Source organism: Patella vulgata, chromosome 8 (genome assembly GCF_932274485.2).
Source record: "Patella vulgata chromosome 8, xgPatVulg1.2, whole genome shotgun sequence".
Taxonomy (NCBI): domain Eukaryota; kingdom Metazoa; phylum Mollusca; class Gastropoda; family Patellidae; genus Patella; species Patella vulgata.
The window spans coordinates 17549992-17571076 of NC_065886.2; the positions used below are offsets into that span (position 1 = coordinate 17549992).

At 33.0% G+C, this 21085-nt stretch overlaps 1 protein-coding gene across 1 annotated transcript in view; it reads right to left on the reverse strand.

Annotated features, from left to right (window-relative positions):
• The window catches only part of LOC126830016 (uncharacterized), a 45674-nt gene that overhangs the window by 17946 nt on the left and 6643 nt on the right, over positions 1–21085 (reverse strand). Inside the window, exons 8-32 of the mRNA XM_050560219.1 lie at positions 20907–21073; positions 19963–20110; positions 18564–18675; positions 18168–18247; positions 17500–17610; positions 16274–16330; positions 15719–15762; positions 15118–15270; positions 14221–14568; positions 13520–13696; positions 12668–12930; positions 11586–11870; positions 10920–11001; positions 9575–9685; positions 8553–8613; positions 8025–8094; positions 7657–7797; positions 7002–7079; positions 6026–6193; positions 5234–5318; positions 3557–3655; positions 3178–3215; positions 2088–2234; positions 1360–1480; positions 702–808 (exon numbers count right to left, since the gene is read on the reverse strand). Coding sequence (XP_050416176.1) covers positions 702–808; positions 1360–1480; positions 2088–2234; positions 3178–3215; positions 3557–3655; positions 5234–5318; positions 6026–6193; positions 7002–7079; positions 7657–7797; positions 8025–8094; positions 8553–8613; positions 9575–9685; positions 10920–11001; positions 11586–11870; positions 12668–12930; positions 13520–13696; positions 14221–14568; positions 15118–15270; positions 15719–15762; positions 16274–16330; positions 17500–17610; positions 18168–18247; positions 18564–18675; positions 19963–20110; positions 20907–21073 — 3253 coding nt within the window. The remainder of the gene's footprint in view (positions 1–701; positions 809–1359; positions 1481–2087; positions 2235–3177; positions 3216–3556; positions 3656–5233; positions 5319–6025; positions 6194–7001; positions 7080–7656; positions 7798–8024; positions 8095–8552; positions 8614–9574; positions 9686–10919; positions 11002–11585; positions 11871–12667; positions 12931–13519; positions 13697–14220; positions 14569–15117; positions 15271–15718; positions 15763–16273; positions 16331–17499; positions 17611–18167; positions 18248–18563; positions 18676–19962; positions 20111–20906; positions 21074–21085) is intronic.

Here is a 21085-nt window from a genome sequence, read left to right on the forward strand (position 1 = left end):
TAACTACAACCCCCCAAAAAATAGATAATTTTAAAAATAACATGCAAACAAAGAAACTGTTGAACTGTAATACAACATGATACCTTTTTTCTATAGGAAAGTTAATTGGGATATAAGCTTTACCAGATCTAGTAAACTTAGCTTCATCATCACACCTTTAATTTTAATTACGGTACAAGAATTAATATCAGAGAACTGGCAGGAATCGATATGCATAACCATTTTGCCTCTTTTCATATCCTTTAGACTGTACACTTGTATGGTTAAATGTAATTATATTGAATAAAATATTGTCTCCATAATAGGACGAAATTTCGTATCTGAAAATGATATCAGATTTTGCCGAAAACTTGAAATGGGTATTGGGTAGACCTTTTAAATTTGGGTCAATAATAAATTTATCGATTTTGTTGGTTTTTATTGATTTGTGTGATTTCAATCTGTCTTTGTTAAAAGATAGAGCCAATGTTGTGATATATTAAATATTGTTTGTGGACATTCAGTAAACAAACTGACTTCTGTTTAATCATTTGAAAACAAAGCAACATTTAGCTCCTTTATTCATGGGGCTCATGGTGGAAAACCGTTGTTTACAGCATACAGACCACTCTCCCTATGCTGCGATGCAGATGTCTTATTATCTGCCATTAAGACTCTTAAGACAGATTCTACCCTGACAGAATGATATCAATAAAACTTACTCATGTTCAAAATAATAAAGACCATGTTTCATGATGGCATCCGTCCTGGTTGGCATGATCTTTTTAGTTGTTGCATAATCTTCTAACGCTAATAATACCTCTCCTCTCTGGAAAAATTATTTTGAGAAATAAATTGGCAATTGAAAGACAAAACTGTTTGTAAAGTCTAGGTCTATCTTAATCAATTCAAATATAAATATTTGACAAAATACAGTCTTTGTCCAAATTAGTTTCATGATCTCTGCATTATCAGAGAGAGTCGTCAATCCATAGTTAGTCAGTAAAACTGAGCCATGTTTTATTTAATTAATTCTACTTTCAACAGACTACACAATTCTGGATGTTAGGGTTAGTAAGCTTGTAACATTTGTAATGAGTTTGAATATCATGAAATGATCAATGAGTGAAATGGTGTACATGTGAGGGATCCCTTGAATTCAAGAACGAAAGATGCAGTGTTGATTATTTAGCCGTGTTTAATGGTATATAAATTATATCGAATGGAGTTTAATGTCCTACTTTCTGCACCAACCAGACTAATGAAGACCTAAAAATAATCTAACACTGGGTGTATATTATGTGTTCGATTACTTATTTGGTCAAACATGGTTCTCAAAATTATTTTAAATTAAAAGACTAAATAAAATATTTTTGTTACCTGTTCATACATCTGAGCTCGTTGAAAATATGCTTCATGATCTTTGGGATTATATTTAATAGCTTGTGTAAAATTAACTATCGCCATGGTTACATCCCCCTGTTTACGATATATCTCAGCCCTAAAATAATTAAAAAGTCATTTACAAATGATAAAACATTGACGTTGTATTGGACACAGTATGATTGAGCTACCTGTTATCTGGTCGCCTGGCAGTTTCGATCCCTCGGTTGTACGTGAGTGGACGTTAGATCCCCATTTCTCTCTCTCTCTCCCGGTCGCCTGGACAAGATTTTATTTCCAGAACTGCAGGATTTGTATGGTACAGTTTGCTCAAATGTAAAGTAAATCAAATGAAAAATTGTTTAGACCATTAATTATGGTAGAAATAAAGATCCAGACGAACGAAAACATTGAAACTGTCAATGCACATTTTCTTTCTATAAGTTGCCATGTAGACTGCTATGTTGTCTTGTCATGCTTGGAATATGTCCAAAAAGTAACAGTGATAAAGCTAACTTCGACCTAGCAGTCTGTGGATATCAGTCTTTAGAATTATATATGAGCATGACAGATTTTGAAAATTGGGGTTGTGGTGGGAAAAGGCTTGAAGCACAACAAAAAGTAGGTTCCACTGACGATTATTAAATGCTAACTTGATAGAATGGGAATGTTCACCCCTTTCCACCTGCACAAATGGAGTTTTCTTTTGCGTTATGTATACTTACATAGATCTATAAGCCCCACCATGATGTTTGTTTTTCTTCATAATAAACTGTAGATCATCTAATGCTGCCTGTTTTTTCTCTTGTAATATATATAAAAGATGACGATGCCAATATGCATCTAATAATAATGGTTCTAGCTCTATAGATCTGTAATAGATGAAGATAATTCATGTAATTATTTGATTAATTGAGATGAAATGAAAAAAGTGGGTTTATGGTAGAAAACGTTACGCAGATTTCTCAGAATGCCAAGGTTCAGCACCCCTGATTGCAGAAAGTCTGATGAATAAAAAAGGGACAGTGAAAATATACAAACTACAAAAATACAATGGATGAATTGTACAAAATCAATTTACATATGAAGAGTCCAGGGGAAGAACGATCTAAGTCACTTTTTCCACGAATCCCAGTTGATTGCGCCATCTGGTAGCAAATTGTATAAGCTTTTTGTGGAACAATCAATTTCAGTTAAAAACGATCTGAGTCACTTCGAACCAAGGCCCTTCTGAAATGGCCTCCCGAACAAATACAAGTCCATCGTACCCTTTATTTAACCTTAATTTGCCTGAAAAGTTGAAGTCAGTTGTACTGGTAATTATGGTTCGTGTTAAACATCATTTTGAAGTTGTAATTAAACCCACTCGTTGTTCTGTTCGAGTCAAATATTCTCGTCCAAAAGTCTGTTTTGCATTTTATTCGAAACAACAAAAATGTGACTTAGATCGTTCTTCCCCTGGACTCTTCATATATTAAGCCATACAAAATAAATATTCAGGTTCTCAGAAAATCGTTTCAGAAATCTGATGGGGGGGGGGGGGGGTATTTTTGAGTTTTATTTGTTATTTGGTCAAAGAATCACTACTGTTCTAAATGACTTTTCATAAACAAGACATTGGATTTATCTCATCATATTTAGGTGCTGTAATTAATGAGACTGATTTCATTTTTTCATTTTTCGAAATAAGAATAGGTCATGCGACCCTTTTTAAGTGATGTGGGAGTATTGGAGAAACATAGTATTTTTTTATATGGCCTTTATGGACCATTAATAATATTAGTCTTTGTAAGTTATAACTTATATATTACTTACTTATTCAAATCATTGGCAGCTTTCTTTAACTGTCCAATCTGAAAATATTAAATGGAAAATAAATCTTCATGATTTACATTGTAACATGCAATTTTAGTACTGCTAAATATTCACAACAAAACACAACACAAGGTATATATGGATATAACTACTTCTCTGTTGTTTAATAACAAAGTTTTGTAACGTATACAGGTCAAGTTTTCAACATAGATATCCTGTGTTTTGTCTTGAAAATTTTAGTGCTACATTAATTTTACCTTGCACTAGCTCAACTCCGTCAACGGAACCCAAGTATAACGGTGTAAACTAGAATATGGGAAAAGAGCAAGACCCAAAAAGAATTGATCATGCAACATTGTGATGATAAAATTGTACGAACCTTTCTATATAAAGCACCTCTACGACAAAGATCATATGCTGTTGGTTTATCACTGGCTTCAATAATCTGAGTAACTTTATCTATCTCTTCACGTAAAATCTACAAAAAAACACCAATATAAACATAGATTGTTTAATCTGATCAAAATCATAATTCTTACAATTCAAAAGGCTGTATTTTCTCTATCGATATACCGATTGTCACAAAAAACACACAGAGTTTAGTTCAATCTAGAGATTATTACTTAAAGGCTCAATACCACTCTTGTTGTAACTGAATAATATGTCCCAATCTTTATTCTGGTTAACAAATTGTACTATTTTAGGATATTTCAATTAATTGATGATACAAATTTCATCTTAACACACCTTATTTAAACATTTTGAAAAATTCAACATAATGGTTTGAAACGTCTAACGTAAACCTTTTCAAATGAAACTTCGATTTAAAAATATTTTCGAACCCTCTGGACAAGTAAAATAGGATGTAATGGATAATTTACACAACAGGTAGGACACTTAAACATCTACTACTTAGATAGAGATATTTTTATTTTCTGGAGCTTTCAAGCCAGCAAGAGTGTTATTCTCCCTTTAAAGTCTCTGTTGGTCGTTGGTGAGATTTATAAGGCAAACTACATTATATTGTGAAAGGAATATCAGCCCCAAAATGGTTCAATTCCATTCAGTATTTACAAAAGTATGAGTTGAAAATATGTCAACATTTATGATGTAAATAACTAACATTAATAAATGTAACATTTATCCCTTTCTGAACATGATGCTGTGATGCTGTAACGCCCACCATGCGAGTGGCCAGTTCTCCAACTGCTAATAGTAATTTTCCTTATTGAAATTTAACAAAAGTAATGGATGGAAGGTGTACTTAAGATAGTAATCTAGATGATTAAATAAAAATATTTGGAATAGACGTCATCTTGACCTGGGTGTTCATAGATGGTAATAAGTTATTCTTCCGGAGCATACTGACATTCTAAGACTGAAAATGATGAGGCCATAAAATCAATAGAAATGTGGGATCTTGAATGACAATTACTTGCATTAAGACTGACTGATTAGAAGCAATATACCTTTTTCAACAAGACTACATTTTTTATTGTGTATGGATGGACATATTATGCCTTTAATGGGCCAATCCCAATAATATTTTGGAGAATAAAACTGCTTATTTTTGTGTTAAAATCCCTTAAAATCCTCTACCTAAGGGCCAAGCAACTGACTCAATATTTGTGATACATTTTCAAACAACGTAAACCCGTCAGTCTTCATCTGGAAATCGAGACCGGTGTCCCTCTGGTCTACAGAATATTCAAGAATTTACAGACTTTTTTTTTAATAAAAATAACCTGTAGGTGAAATGTATCTTTCGTTAACAAGTACAGCATGTGGGTCATTCACTGTATAGACCTCTAAAGGAACGGGAATCGATTATCAGGTTACCCAAAGATAAAATTCACCGAAAATCTTAAAAGGGTTACGTGTCCGGATAAGCATTTTTGACGTTCACATCCAAACAACTCAATATTTTGCGCTGAAATTTTGAGACAGGATAAATACACCATTCCTCCATATTTTGGCGCTTAAATTCCATACGTACTCGGACTTTTATTTTTGAGACTCTGTTCAAATCGGGATAGTCCCTTTAACATTAACTTACATTTAATATTTCAGTGTTTTCTTCCGTATCTTCTACAGGTTGTAAAGCATCAATATCAGATAATACACTCTGTATAGACGGTCGTCTGCAAAATAACATCACCCTTTACCAAATTTAGGAAATATATCATTGAAGTAAGTTCAATCATATTATTTAATCTTTCACCAAGATAGTATTCATCATTGTATTCAGCATTTAATAAACGGGAGCCATGGTAGCTAAGTGGGTAAGATGCTTGCTCGCTAGCCTGGAGGTTGGGTGTTCGATCCCTGCATTGGCCGAGAAAGTTCATCCAGATTTCCCGGCGTGGTTCACCCTTGTCAGTGATGCAGGACAGAGGGCATGACAAGGACAGCTGTCTAGTCGTTCGGATGGGTGGTAAAACCGAGGTCCTGTGTACTCATTGGCGTGCACGTAAAAGTTCCCTTGACAGTTGGAATTCGATATAAGAGTAGGCCGTAATGCCGCTGTCCAGGCAAAATTTCCCTCATAGCACACTGTATGGCGTATGCCCGTCTTCATTAGCCCAGTTCGGAGCAGAACAGTAGGACGTTAAACCTCATTTCATTTCAATTTTGCTATTATGTGTATACATAGCTGTTACAGGAACTAATAATGGAAATAAAAAAGTTTGTTTTTAACCAATATTTTGTGTTGCTCATCAATTAAATCGTTGTTACTCCTGCACTAGCAAATATATGATAATGACAAATTTCCCATTGTCATTTACATATTCCTGAATGAATAGTAGTAGCGATCCTAGCAGTCAAAGGAATACAACTTTAAACTTACCTTTTAACTTCTTTCGGTGGTTTAGGTTTAAGTAATGTAAGTTTATCAAGTTGGGGTAACTTTTCGTCATCATCCTCTCCTTCTGAACCAGACGGAGTAGGGGGATACAGTTCATCAAACCAGGTATTCCATATATCTCTTACCCATTCTCTCTCATCATCATCTCCACTGTACAAAAACAAAACAAAATCAGACAGTTTTGAAAACAGCTTTGGTCAGATGTCTTATTTTTCGTTATAGCTTGTGATTGTTCACATACCCACAGATCTCTGCAATATTTTGCTAAACCATATTCATAGCTTTTATCGTCAACTGTAAATCTGGTTCAGCAAGTCTAATACATATCCAGCTTATTCTTGTTCTGTATGTCTTACTTACTGAATAAACTAAATAATAAACATTATGTTCAGAAAAGGAAAAGGGGGAACACACAAAATGAGCATGCTCTTTACTGATCATGAAAAGAAAATTATCAGGATCTGCAACATTCTTTATGCAGAAACTGCATCAATTCTGGTCGTCAGCAAAAATCTCTTGAGTCTCCTTTTCTACTACGAGCTCACAGATCATAGTGTAATAAACATTATTTACAAGGTTCTAAGTGATGTACCAGTATGTAATCCCAACGACAAAAACACCAGTATTCATAGTCAATACCATGTCAATAATGGTAGACAGAGAAATAGGGTTTAACGTCCAGACCATTTTGGGAGCAACACATGGTTCAATTTCATTTCAATAATTCACTTGTGTATGGCGTCTTCAGCAGTAGGAGGAAACCAGAGCATGAGGTTCGACAGGTCACATACAAGCGTGAAAATTGAAACCACACCACTTTACTCGATGACAGACCTTATTATCTACATCACACGCGGTAACCTGCCTTTTATAACCAATATATATAACATGTATCAGGTATCTTTGAAGATTCAAATAAGATTACTTTGAAAGTTGAACAACATATGGTGTGACTTACCTTATTTCACCTTTCTGTTTAAATTCTTCAAAGTCCAGTAAATTAGGTTTACTACTTCTTATTTCTGTTCTAATATGTCTGAAAGATTAAAGATTTGTCAGGAATCTTCATTATTGTAAATATAAGCAAATATGATGTCAGTTAATCAAGGTCCAATACACTTTCTTAAATATAATTGATGTTAATGAAATGAATTACCAGAACAAAAATAAATTCTAATTCTAAAGACTATGTATGATTTTAGCTCTATAGAATCCCTTGAAAACTACAATATTGTGAAAGTTGAATCTCTAATAGGATTATCAGTCTAAAAATGGTTCAATTCCAGTAAAAATATTATAAAAATATGACGAATTGAAAATTCCATTGCTGCTCCCTAGGTAACAAGATGGCCACCATCTTTAATTGCTTCAAACCAAATTGATCAGCCCTGTTTTAAATCCAATTGAATCCAAGTTGGGAGAATATCTAGCATTGGTATTTTAATTTTCTTTTCTTGATTAAATGCTAAATAATTTATCTAGGTACATATTAGCATGGAATAAGCCATTAGAAATTTGATATTTTCTGCAAAATGCAAATCATGCATCGTTACCCTAAAGTGACCAAATAATGCCATTATGAATGAATGTATTGAATATTAAATGATACTTACTGTGGTACACGAAGTTCTCTCTCTATAACTCTTGGTATATTAGGAAAAGATGAAGATCGTGATAAAGTGTTAGGTTTCTTAGTTAGAAAAGATTCAATTTCTTCCAATCTTTTCATGTCTACTGGTACTTCTATTTTCTTCCTAAAAAAACAAAAATCATTCTAATACACAACAAATTTATTTTAAATTTCATTACACTTTGAGAATATTCACAAATTTTTATTAAATTTTTATTTAAGACTGCATAATTTCAAAATAGTTTCTGTCTTTCCCCACAGATTGAGATGAACATTAAATTGCAAAGATAGGTTGCCAGGCATTGAATCATATTCAGTTTGATAATAACATAGTTATGTTTGTTTACTTACTTCTGTTTTGGAAGAACAACATAATTACGTCCTGCTTCTAGAGCTAATTCTGCTGGAGTTAATTTATGTTCTATTAAATAAAAAAATCAACACTCATCAACAATATTGTCAAAAATATCATCAACAATATTATCAAAAATATCGTCAACAATAATATCAAAAATATCATCAAAAATATTATCAAAAATATCATCAAAAATATCATGAACAATATTATCAAAAATATTATCAACAATATTCATCTCTCAAATCAAATTGAATCAAATCAACAATTTCATTATTTACTAAGATTAAAGAGGAAATGTCTTTTTAATATTGGATGATTATTTTGAAACAGAATTCCATTCTTATTTTATCATAGTAAATTCATTTCGCTACAAAATTCATAAGAGTCTACAAAATGTTTGGTATATGGCCCTTATTTTGGGGATGTGATTTTTCTAATTATAGGATAGGCCTATTATATGTTCTACAGAAGAAACCATAAATTTTATTTGTGAAATTATTTTTTTCAAATTTGCAACTGACCTTTTTGAGGAAATGTTATCATTGGTACTTCAATTTCTATCTCATCTCCATAAAACTCATCCTACAAAATACAAACACAAAATAACAACAAAATAAAGAGCCACTTAATATTATATTCTTATCTTTTAAAAGGAATTAATCTAAACTTGACAATGGATCTACATATATACGGTTGGAGTCCAATCCTTGTTTTTTATTTGCGTCCATAAATTAAACCATCATCAGGTTGTGTGCACCCATCTTTCACTAGCTAAAGTCATATTTAAGCCATTTTAAATCTATGATGCCAAACTGTTTACAAATCGATCAATTCTATCCTAGTTATGATCAATTAAGTTTACACTGGTTTCTATTGATTTTACACGGCCATCTTTAATTATCTCCTTAGATAACTATAACTATAATAATAATAAAAACTGTGCTATCCTTTACGTACAAGTCAGCCCATTCCACATGAAGGCCTTTTCAGTTGTGTTAACTGCATAATAATAACAGTCAATCCATTAAAATAGAGCATATTAATTTCAATTTTGAAATATATGAACGATCTTAAAGATACATTATGGAAGATTAGATAAAGAGCTGGCAGTTCTTACTGTAATAGTTAAAAACTAAATAATGTAAAGGGAATATGCTAAAAATTTCAGTCAAATTACTCCACACTGAACCGAGATATTAGCGATTGAATTTTAGGCATAGCCTCGATCATCATTACTAAAGTCAGTACGATAAAAAACATAGTCTCGATTAGTCTCAATGAACGTTGAGCAGTAGATCGAAATTCAAATCCATTGAAAATCCGACACATAAAATGGCATCGAGAGTTGATTAAGGTCTTTTCATGTTAATAAATGTCTAATTAATAGTTATAACATTTCAGGCCCAAAGAAAGACCTGCAATAGGCAGATTTAGCTCTTGCATCATGTAAATATTTTACTTCAATAATAAAATTTTACTTTTAACATTTCAATAAGGTATGATCCTCAATGCAATTGTTTTAAATAAATAAACATTATTTAACCTCTTCTTCTGCTTCAGTAAATAGTGGTGTAGTTTTGACTATTGAAATTTCCTTTTCACCTAATGCTTTACGTAATCGGATCTCTTTTATCTGAGCTTTCTGTTCTTGTATCTACAATTCAAAAACAACATAACTTATAATACAATAATTCAACTCCAAGTACAATCCAAATATTTTACTTCAGGTTAAATTAAAGGGGATTTTCAAGTTAGAGTCAGAATGATAGGAAATGAAATGAAGTGAAATAGGGTTTAACGTCCTACTGTTCTGTACTGACTGGGAGAATGAAGACGGGCATACGCAAAACAGCATGCTATGGGGGAAATTTTGCCCAGACAGCAGCGCTACAGCATACTCTTATATCGAATTTCAACTGCCAAGGAATCTTTTACTTGCATTCCAATGTGTACATGGGATCTCGCTTTTTTGTCCCATCTGAACGACTATACATTGTTTCTTGCCAGACCCTCTGTCCTGCACTACTCATTGACATCCAGGTTAGCGACCCAACGTCCTACTCACTCAGACACTCTGGCTCCCTTGAACTGAACTAAAAGACTTTCAAGGATAGCAGTTACCACACGATGTAAAGACTTTTCAAGGTTTTATGAAACAGGAAATGTATTTTAACAGTCAATGATCAACTGAACTTGGCTTAGAAATTTACATTTATCAGTCAGTTTGCTATTAATGATTAAACTAAAAATAAAAAACACAAATTAGACAAAACAAATTTTTTCTGAAAAAGCAGGAAACAACAAAACATGATTAGCTATGAGAACTCTTAAAATGAGAGAAGTGGTAGGAGATCTAGAATAAGTAAGCATAATCTGTCCTGGGCATTACACCCACTATTTATACCTAATTGGATCAATGGTTTGGTGTGCCCTGTTAATCACTAATACAGCATGTACTGATCATTATATTGAGGTCGGATTTCAATATCAACTATGGCATACTAAAGGAAAAGTCCATATTTTTCACAGGACACTTGTGTTACCAAAAGAGACTTTAAGTGTGGAAATCGTCCAAAAGTGTTTGAAAATCTCAAATCAAAATATTGAGGTATTTGGTAACAACCACTAAATTAGCTTAACAGGGTTAAGCAACTCATTTAGGAAATTTCATTCTTCAGTTGTACAAGTTATATTGGCAAGTAGATAGATATGGTTTTCCAGACAATTACATAGTCTGGGATTTGGGGATTTACTGCCATTTCCATGTGGAAATGGAAAGTTTGTATAGTTGGACAGGACAAGGATAAAGATTTACTGGAGCCTTAACCTGAAATAAACCAGTTTTATTCACTAAAATAAAAGCAAACCGATAATTATAATATTTATACCTCTTCCATAGCTGTAGTAAAATCTTGTGGCACTAACAGAGTATCATCTTCTGTACAAAGATTAGGCTGTGATTTAGATTTCCTAAATAAATTTAAAAAACAACTTCAGTTTCATATAACTGACAATAAACCACACAATCAAACAGAATTCCCCAAAATCAATAAGGCAAGAAAACTACACACTAAAACACAGGACAAATCAAATGAGATTGAGTAATAAGCAAAGACAGAGAGTACAATATATTCCCTCAGACATCTATAGTTTTGTTCGATGACTCGACGACTGTGGGTGTTCCCTGTGAATCATTATTGCAGAGTAAATTTATTAGTGGTAAAATGATTTAGATGCAGTTTTGAGTATTGTACATGATTTAAGTATTATGGATTGATAATATTATGCTTAATAAAATATTTGCACACTACATTCTTCTTGTCGGACCAGAAACTGGGTCCTGAGTGCCACTCCTCATCCTGTTGTTCTTTGAAAAAACCATAAGCTCTGCCAATTCAAGTTTGATCAATATGAAACTTAACATGTTTGTTCCTTGGACAATTGTGCATCAAGTAACAGATTCTTTACAGGATGTCATAATTCCAAGATGACGGTGATGATGTTATAATTGGTTCTGTATATATAGTACAAGACAGGATAATAGTAATAATTACCTGAGTACAGTAAATACTGGTAATATTTCATCTTTAATAAGATATTTAGGTAAAAACGATGTATCTTTAGTATATAATAAATCTGATGAATAACTGGTATAAACAACATCTGCTACAACTGCTGTAGTTTCTGCTCCTTCTTCATCTGTTGTTATAGGTGGTGGCTCTATGTGATAACCTGTATAAGGATTTATTCGACCTTCGGCAACTTTCTCATCATATAAAGTCTTAGCTTTAACCAAATTAGATAAATTATCCAGAGATTTATATCTTCTAGACATAATTCTGAAAAGTATAAAAACAATTTGTTAATTTCCTGTTTTTACTTTACATGTATCTAAAATATATATCAATGTCCTGTACACACTATGACGCATTTGGAAAGCTTTCTTTGGGAATGGTGATGTTTTAGTTTTGTAGAACTGACAAGAAAAATATTATCTGAGATTGTTATTCAGATATGAGAGAGAGAGAGAGAAATGGGGTTTAACGTCCACTCGACACAAACTAGGTCATTTCGGGACTAACATATGGTTTAATTTTATTTCAATAATTTGCTTGTGCGTAGGGTCTTTAGCAGTGGGAGGAAACCGGAGGACCCGGAGAAAACCCACGCGGTTGGACAGGCGACCATGTCAGTTGACTCAATGACAGGCTTTATGATACAGCGCGCACGCGCTAACCATTCGGCCATCCAACCCCCCTATTCAGATATGATTTGTATGAATAATTAGTAGGACTTTCATATTAAAGAACTTGGGTTAATCTACTGGGGGCATTTGACTCCTATGTCAACTTCTATCCAGTAGCTTCAGCTTTTAAAATACAGGTCCAACAAATAACCATAGCTCCAGTATTAAGAGTCTTGGATGCCATGCATAAGTGAGGGTAATTACTTTTTATAGAACTCCTGATAACCCTTCTCTAAAGTGCTAACAAGATTTCCTAATAAAGAGACATAAACCTTGGAAGCTATCCAAAACGGTTCGATTTTTCTTTCCAATATAAAGTTCAGTTCAGACAGATGATTATCCAGTTAAAATATCTCATGCATTCGAGTCACTTTTTTATCTTTTTATTACCTTTCATAGATTTCTTTATCTTCGGGATCCATCGAGTCTACTTGATTCTCACCATCACTATCACTATCTGTATCGGACATACCAGCCATGTCATCACCTAGTCCGGCACCAAATACAGGAACTTTATATTCAGGGAACAACACTTGTCGTACCTGGGCTGGAGGAACATCTAATTTAGGAGGAGCAGGGTTCCAATAAACTCGAGATTCATCAAACTTTATAGACGCCTTCACACCCTGTGCTACTATGTCACCCGATGAAAACTAGAAAATAATTAATGTTAAAGATATTAGCCATTCCAATGAAACAATACCAGAGGGGTGGGAAAGTCACTTGGTTCAAATGGAAGCTGAAACTTCTAGATGTTTGTTCATGATAGGGTGATTATACCCTAGTGAAATAAACCATAGTAATTGTTACTCTATAAAAATGTGTTATTTGAAGGTGGTTATGCCAGTTTTGTCTAATATCAAGAAATTCCTGATGATGTCTGTCACAATTTAACATAATTGTAAAATCTGTTTCTTTGTTCTATATACTGATGTAAGCATAATAATCTTAATAACAGACAGCTTTATGGATAACATTCACTGGGTTTATTAAGCTTGATAATGATGAGAGGTCCTAATTGAAACATTGCAGTTAATAAACCTAGTGAATGTTATCCATAAAGTTGTCTGTTATTAAAATCGCTTTCACTAAATGCCTTTTAAACACATAATAATCTTATAACTGTTGGTCGACATTTCCACAAAGCATGGCAAACTTTCAGAAAGAGGCTTATAATAACTTATCTCACTTTTGATATAATAAGAGTAGTCTGCTTTTTATAATTCATAAATAAAATCTTACCACCGTCTCAGCTCGTTTCTGCCAGGCTTCCAAAGAATCATCAACATTGTCCACTTGCTTGCTTTCTTCTAGAACTCTCTGGGCTGCCATGACAATTCTATCCTCGTCTTTAATTGATAATTCTGGTGATTCTGGTATAGTTTCTGGTATTATACCTACCGGTCCGAGTTTACCAAACTAAATAATATAACAAATCAACCATTCATTTTATTACATGCATGGCAAATTTATAGGCCACAGTGCATGTATATTGCATTTTAGTAGTCAGAATCAATCAAACTAAAAATTTGTTGAGGCCAAAGCTTTTAGTTACACATTTTTGAGTTTTTAAATTTTAAACAAAACAAATGTTTGCAAGACAAGTTGATACTTATTTATCAAGAACCATGAAGAACTAAAAATTAATTTTGTTTGACCTTTGTGGACAACGGCAACCAGTTTATTTTCTCTGCACTATTCCTGTAGATCTTGTTCTGTTTGTTTGATAATGCAGTTGTACTGCTGCTGCTCTGTCTTTTTTTAGTGGTATTCAGTTAAAATCAGATGCAGATTTCTCATTTGTTATTCAAAATTGTGGAACTGAACTCACAATTTGTATTGATGACAGACTTGTTGTGAACAGTCCAATGATTTAGAGCACTCGGTCACCCAAGCCGTATTATATTTTAATTGGGAAGTCAGAAATGTTATCCAGTACTTACTCTGTACGGTTGATCAGGATTAACTCCCTTATAGCGATCAGGTGTATGATATTTGCGTCCTATCTGTTGAAATTGTTTGGGCAGTTGAAACTCTGTAGTCATTGTGCAGAAATGGTGAATATGTTTGGGCGGCTTCTGCTCAGTTGGAGTTATTGTATCAGGTTTTGTTTCTTGAACACTAGATGGCGCCCATGTAGAGAGGAATGAGACAGACGTAGAATAAACAGGAGTTCTGTTGGATGTATCTGGTGCTGGTTCGACTCGTGATTCTAGAGATTTCTTGTAACCTTGTACACTAACTAAATCTTCATAAGTAGCCATTGATGGTGTATGTAGATCCTCCCAGGCCTAAAATATGAAATAAGATGTTCCGAATTGGGTATGTAGGAATTCTGGAAATGGGTAAATACAACCTAGTAACATTATTTTGGTTGATAAATGAAATGAAATGAAATGGGGTTTAACGTCCTACTGTTTTGCATTTTGGTTGATAACATTATATATTTTGTGCAAATGTTAAAATAAATGTGACTGAAAAACTCTGAATTTCAAGAGTCCTGGTTGTACGTGACAAGGAGTAGGGTCGCCTGTCCAATCTTGTGGGTTTTCTCCAGGTCCCCTTTTTTATTCCCACTGCTCAAGACCCCTATACGCAAGCGAATCATGGAAATAAAATTGTACCATATGTTAGTCCCAAAATGACCTAGTTTGTGTCGAGTGGACATTAAACCCCCATTTCTCTCCCTCTCTCTCTCTCTCTGAATTTCAAGGGAATTCTTATGATCCAATAAAGAAACCATGTAAATCTGAACAGTTTATCTGTGGGGTGTTCACTAGCAAAATGTAGACAGATAACAATCCATATTGTGGGCTGTCATGACAAATCAGGATCATTACCTTATGTAGGTCTAATCCTTCTTGCTGTTCATCTTCATCATCCCCAGTCTCCTCAACTTGTTCCACTTCTTCATCATCTCTCGCTGAACATAGTTGACTACCAGTAACTGGTAGTGGTACAGATGATGTTAAAACTACACTAGGACTGTTTAACTATAAATAAACAATCAAATGGACTATTTAAACTATATATTGATTATATCTTAATTCCTACAAATGGATAATTCATATCATAGGGCATTACCAAATGTGGTGGTCTTGAAATATTACACTATTGATATCAGGCTGAAGTACATGATCTCCTTTCAGGTACTATATAAATTTGGTTTCAGAATATTAATTCTTAATGTCTAGATAACTGAAGCTTATATATATTTACTTGGTTCCTACAGAAAACTTATTCATAAAATGCAAAAGCATTTTTGTGACATTTATTTATTGTGAATGTCCGGCAATGATGGCACAAATGTGTCCTGCAATGATGGCACAAATGTGACACAGCATTAAGTCAGAGTTGAAAAACTGTTATTCAGATTTAGAGAGGTCATATAAAATCAGACATAAATAAACTGATGAGAATAAAAGATCAAATTCAACATACCTCATCTGTAAATACTGACATATCATCAGTTCTTGCTGTTAACTCTATAATATAAAACATACATCATAGCTTGCTATATTATATACAATACAATCACTTTGAATTGTATGATAAAAAACTACAACAAAAATAAATGGGAATTGGTATCAGATGTTCCAAAAACCAGTTATCATTATGTGCCTTCTATATTTGATCAGTGTCACTATACTGATAATAGAGAGAGAGAAATGGGGTTTATCTCCCATCGACTTGACACAAACTAAGTCATTTCGTGACTAACACATGGTTCAATTTTATTTCAATAATTCGCTTTCGCTTAGGGGTCTTTAGCAGTGGGAGGAAATGTGAGGACCCAGAGAAAACCCACGGGGTTGGACTGGAGACCCTACATTTTTGTCACGTACAACCGGGGAATCGAAACCCTGTCTGTTGACTCAATGACAAACCTTTTTGGAAGATGGGTGCTAGAAATGCTGTTTTTAATTACACTTTTATTGACAATAAACATATTTATTTACATTCCCATTTATATATAATATTGACATTTAAATGTACCTTCTAAATCTATATTATCATCTTCTTTTATGACGACATTGTCATCAGGACTTTTATCTATAAATATAACAGTCATTAGTAGAAATAACAAATAACATGCAACGGTAGGCCCTACATCAGTAAAATATTCATCCACACTACCATTGCTATCGTTCCCAGTACAAATTCAACACTGTTCAATTAGTTTTTATATGTCAATATCTTAAAAAAAACTTGGCTATCCATTCGATTGTTAAAGCGATGTATCTACAAAATGCTATTAAGATTTTACAAAATATTTGTAGGTCAGATTAATCAAAAGAAAAATGGAATAGAGCAATAGCCATGTTGTAAAACCTTCTAGATAATCTGTTTACATTTATATCTATATGAAAGATTTGGAAAGGTTTATAATGCCCTCATATTTCTGCAACAATGGGACTAATGAAAAAAGTAGATCCTGTTAATGATTCATTTTACTACATATAGTTGGTCACAGCAATGAAGGGTGGGACGGGTTCAACTGTTAAAATGATATGGGATTTAAAATCTTACTTTTCTGCACCAACTGGGCTAATGAAGATGGGCATAAGTCATATAATGAGGGAAGTTGTGTCAAGACAGCAGCGTGATGGCCTATTCTTATTACTATATCCAAATATCAGGGGATCTTTAACATGCTGCTAAATGTATACACAGGACCTCAGGGTTTTTTTTGTACTATTCAAACAATTAGACACTTTTCTATGTCAGGCCCTTCGTTCTGCATTACTGACATGGGTAGATCCGGCTGGATGTTCGTAAGTAATGAATCAACTCTGGTACATATACAACAAACATTAATTTCCAGATTGAAAGTCAAGAACCTGAGAGAAATAGACGAATGGAAAATACATAGCCACATAGATTGTAAATTGTTTTTCTTGTGAAATAAAGTCAATTCACAAAGCAGACATGTCCACAAATATATATATAAAAGCAAGACTGATAAAAAAACAAAACAAAGAAAAAAAAAGCAAAAACTAGAGATATATAGACTACATGAAACAAAAATTAGAATAATTCATTATTTGGGGGTAAAAACTTCATAAACATGACAATAAAACACATTTTGCACCAAATGACACATTCATAATTACCGATATGATTTGAACAACAATCCATATTAAACTTTTAGATTTAGTGAGAATTTAATCAAAAATGTTATTTGTAATAAATTAGTTAGTTTATATAACTAGCTTTCCTACCATTAATCAACGGACTAGAAGCAAGATAACTTGCTCTAAACTCGGCTGTGATTTCATCATCGGGTGTTCTTCCACCAACTGGAGTTATCTCATCTTGACTTCTGTCATCTTCTATTTGTAATTGACATAAACAAAGCAAGGCAAAAATAAGCAACTAAGCAAATTTAAGCTAAAATAGTAAAATGAAATCTAACTAATGATAATTTTTTTATTTTTTTTTTTAAAAAGGGTTGTTCCTAAGACTGTGTGCAAAATTTTGGAACTAACGTCCTAGCTTATCAATTCTGATTGACTTCTTCCATATTCAAGTTTTAAAATAAATCTTGAAATTTCAATCTGTAGGGCATAAATAAGAAATTATGGACAGTTCAGACTAATGATTACTTACAACAACAACATATTTTGCAGTCATACAATTTGATTATTTAATTTTGCTTTGAGATAATTACTTCAAAATTCATAGTGTACTTACAAAAAAAATATATTTAATTGTTCACAAGCTTCAAAATTCCAAAAGTAAAAGGGGGGGGGGGGGGTACTCTAAATTCTGCATAGGATTAGATTATGACTTAATTAAACAATCCTTTTAATTACTATTATAATAAAAATTCAGAAAATAAAACTATGGATTTACTAAGAACTACAGTAACTACAGCAAATTATATTACCAAAATTATCAAGAACTGCACTAGCTCTGGACATAACACCATCCATGATTTCTTTTATTCGTCGATCAGCTTCTGAAGCACTGAAAATTCAAAAAATCAAAGGTTTTATATTAATTGTAATAATTTAATACATAATAAAAGCGTTACTTTTTGTGGTGTTTTTTGGTTTGTTTTCAGGAAGTTTTGCTCTCAAGAAAGTATTGTTTATTATGGCACGACATTATTGCAAATGGCCTAGAAATGAAATGAAAGGAATCAGACTTAATACTTCCATAATTTTGAGATTAATCAGGTATTTATTTTTATCTAATAAAATACAAATCCAAATATAAATATCTTTTCATAGTTTGTATGCCCAATAAGTGAGATATCAAAGAAAACAATTAAAAAACTTACACGCCCACTCTAGATTGATCACGTAAAGATGCTATAATTTGATCGACAGTTCTCTCAGCTCGAACCTCTCCTACCTCTTCTCCATCCTTGACACCTGTTTTACGTTTATCAACTTGTAAAACAATCAGAGAAATTACAATCATAAAGAACTGAGATATAGTTCAAATGTATCATTAAAGCGGCTGATCGTCAATTGAGAAATTTGAATTTTGAATCTCTTGCTAACTACAATATTGTAAAAGTTAAATCTATAAATAGTAACTACATTAAACCATAATCTTTTAGAGGCATTTAGTAAGTGGATAGAGCAATAAACTATAACACATACTTATGGAAAAACAGCTACTTATTTATTTCGGCAGCGTTTCGAAGAGTATTCTCTCAATGTTATCAAGTTAGTACAGTAATACAAAAACTATGAGGCTAATCTAAACAGATAATAAGCTATAACAACAATTCATGAAACTAAAAAAATAAGTAGCTGTTATAGTTTATTACATTAAACCAGGGAGGCTGATTAGGAGAAGTGGAAACTCCTTTATAATCATTGAAATTTTCTCATTCTCCTTTAAAAACTATTTCACATCCATCTTAGAGGTTCAAAAAGTTATATTTTCAAACCATTTCCAGAAAATGTTTATCATTAGAACATCGTCTTTAACATTCATTATTTCAAAAACTAATACAGATATTCAGAAATGATCGATATCACGTTATTCAGAGTTTAATTACCATTCTAATGATGCCAATTATGTCACTTTATGATGATAAACATTTCCTTGAATTGATTTAAACATATCATTTAAGACCTTAATGGGGACTGAAAAGAGATGTTTCTTCTTCTCATTTATGTTTTACGTCTGCTTTCTTGGTAGTGATATTTATACTCCCAGATTAGACAGCAGTCATTAACAGCTTATTGGCTGTAAATTATGACACTCCAAGTGAGAAAAAAAAAGTAAACTCAATCCACATCACTTTTCAATGGACAAATTTAACTCAAACCAGTAGTGGTGTACATGTTAAACCTAGCTCATAACCCACCATACATGCTACTACAGACAGTCTACCAGGGAAATTTTAGTAAACCTGTGCGGGAGACTTATGCGCCACTTGCGTGTATTCGGCACCGTAGACGATTGCATGCTGGCCATAGACTGTAAAAACACGTACAGCAGTTTATATGAGCTATGCTTTACATGTATATATTAGGATGAAAATTGGCAACCATTACAATGTATTGACTTTTACCTTATACAATTACCAACCAATTTTATGGATCATGATATTGATAATAAATATTATTGTTAAGAAATAATGATTTATCACCTAGATCTGTATCAAACAAATATTTCTTCTAATAAAACACATGTTTCAAACAGAACTAATTTATATTTACCTTTGTTATCTTTCTTTGATTTTTTTCTACGTGGTGATTTGGATGCTCTTGGTGATAAACTTTGAGGTTTATTATTGATTGGTTCAGGTTCTGCTTCAGGACCAGCAATCTTCTTAGCTTCTTCAACTAATTCATGTACTGATTTTACCTGAATAAAATAAACATAAAACCAGATGATTACACCAATGAGTACTAGGTAGATGTGTTTAGGTATTAATAGTAAAGAATATCAGTTAAAGATGCATTATGTAAGATTTAGATAAAGAGCAGATTTACGGTAGCTCTTACATAATGCAACTTTAATGTCCAATCAACACAAACTATGTCATTTTGTGATAATTATGGTATACCTTAATAAGAATATGTGGAGAGGTCTTTAGAAAAGGAAGGGGTCTTTAGAAGAGGAACAGGCCTTTAGAAAAGGAAGGGGTCTTCAGAAGAGGAACAGGTCTTTAGAAGAGGAAGGGATCTTTAGAAGAGGAACAGGTCTTTAGAAGAACAGGTCTTTAGAAGCGGAACAGGTCTTTAGAAGAAGAACAGGTCTTTAGAATAGGAAGGTTTTTTTTTTAGAAGAGGAACAGGTGTTAAGAAGAAGAACAGGTGTTTAGAAGAGGAAGAGGTCTTTAGAGGAGGAAGGAAACTGGAATACCTGGAGACTTAAAAGTTAGGCAGTTCTACACAAGTGTAGGATTGAAGAAAAAGTGTAGGATTGAACCTGTGACTTGCATATACACAACAGGTTTCATGTTTTACAGTGTGGTACATTAGACAACTTGACCACCCTTACCCCAATATACTGAGGGAATGGCACATTAGATCACTTGACCACCCTTACCCCAATATACTGAAGGAAATTTGAGTGCATTTGTAAAGCCATGTAAAGTAATGACCAAAATTTTCTTTAAAAAGTTTAAAGTTAATGAATGACATGTCATTTTACTCACTGTTCCTGTACTTGATGCAGTACTAAGTCGACTATCAGGCTCCACACCAACAGCTGTTTGTAAATCAGCATCCATATCTCTAACAACATCATCATATTTAGCACAATAATCATCACCAGGTACTGATATATCATCACTTTTTAATGATGATGGTATACTACGACCACCTACAGATAATA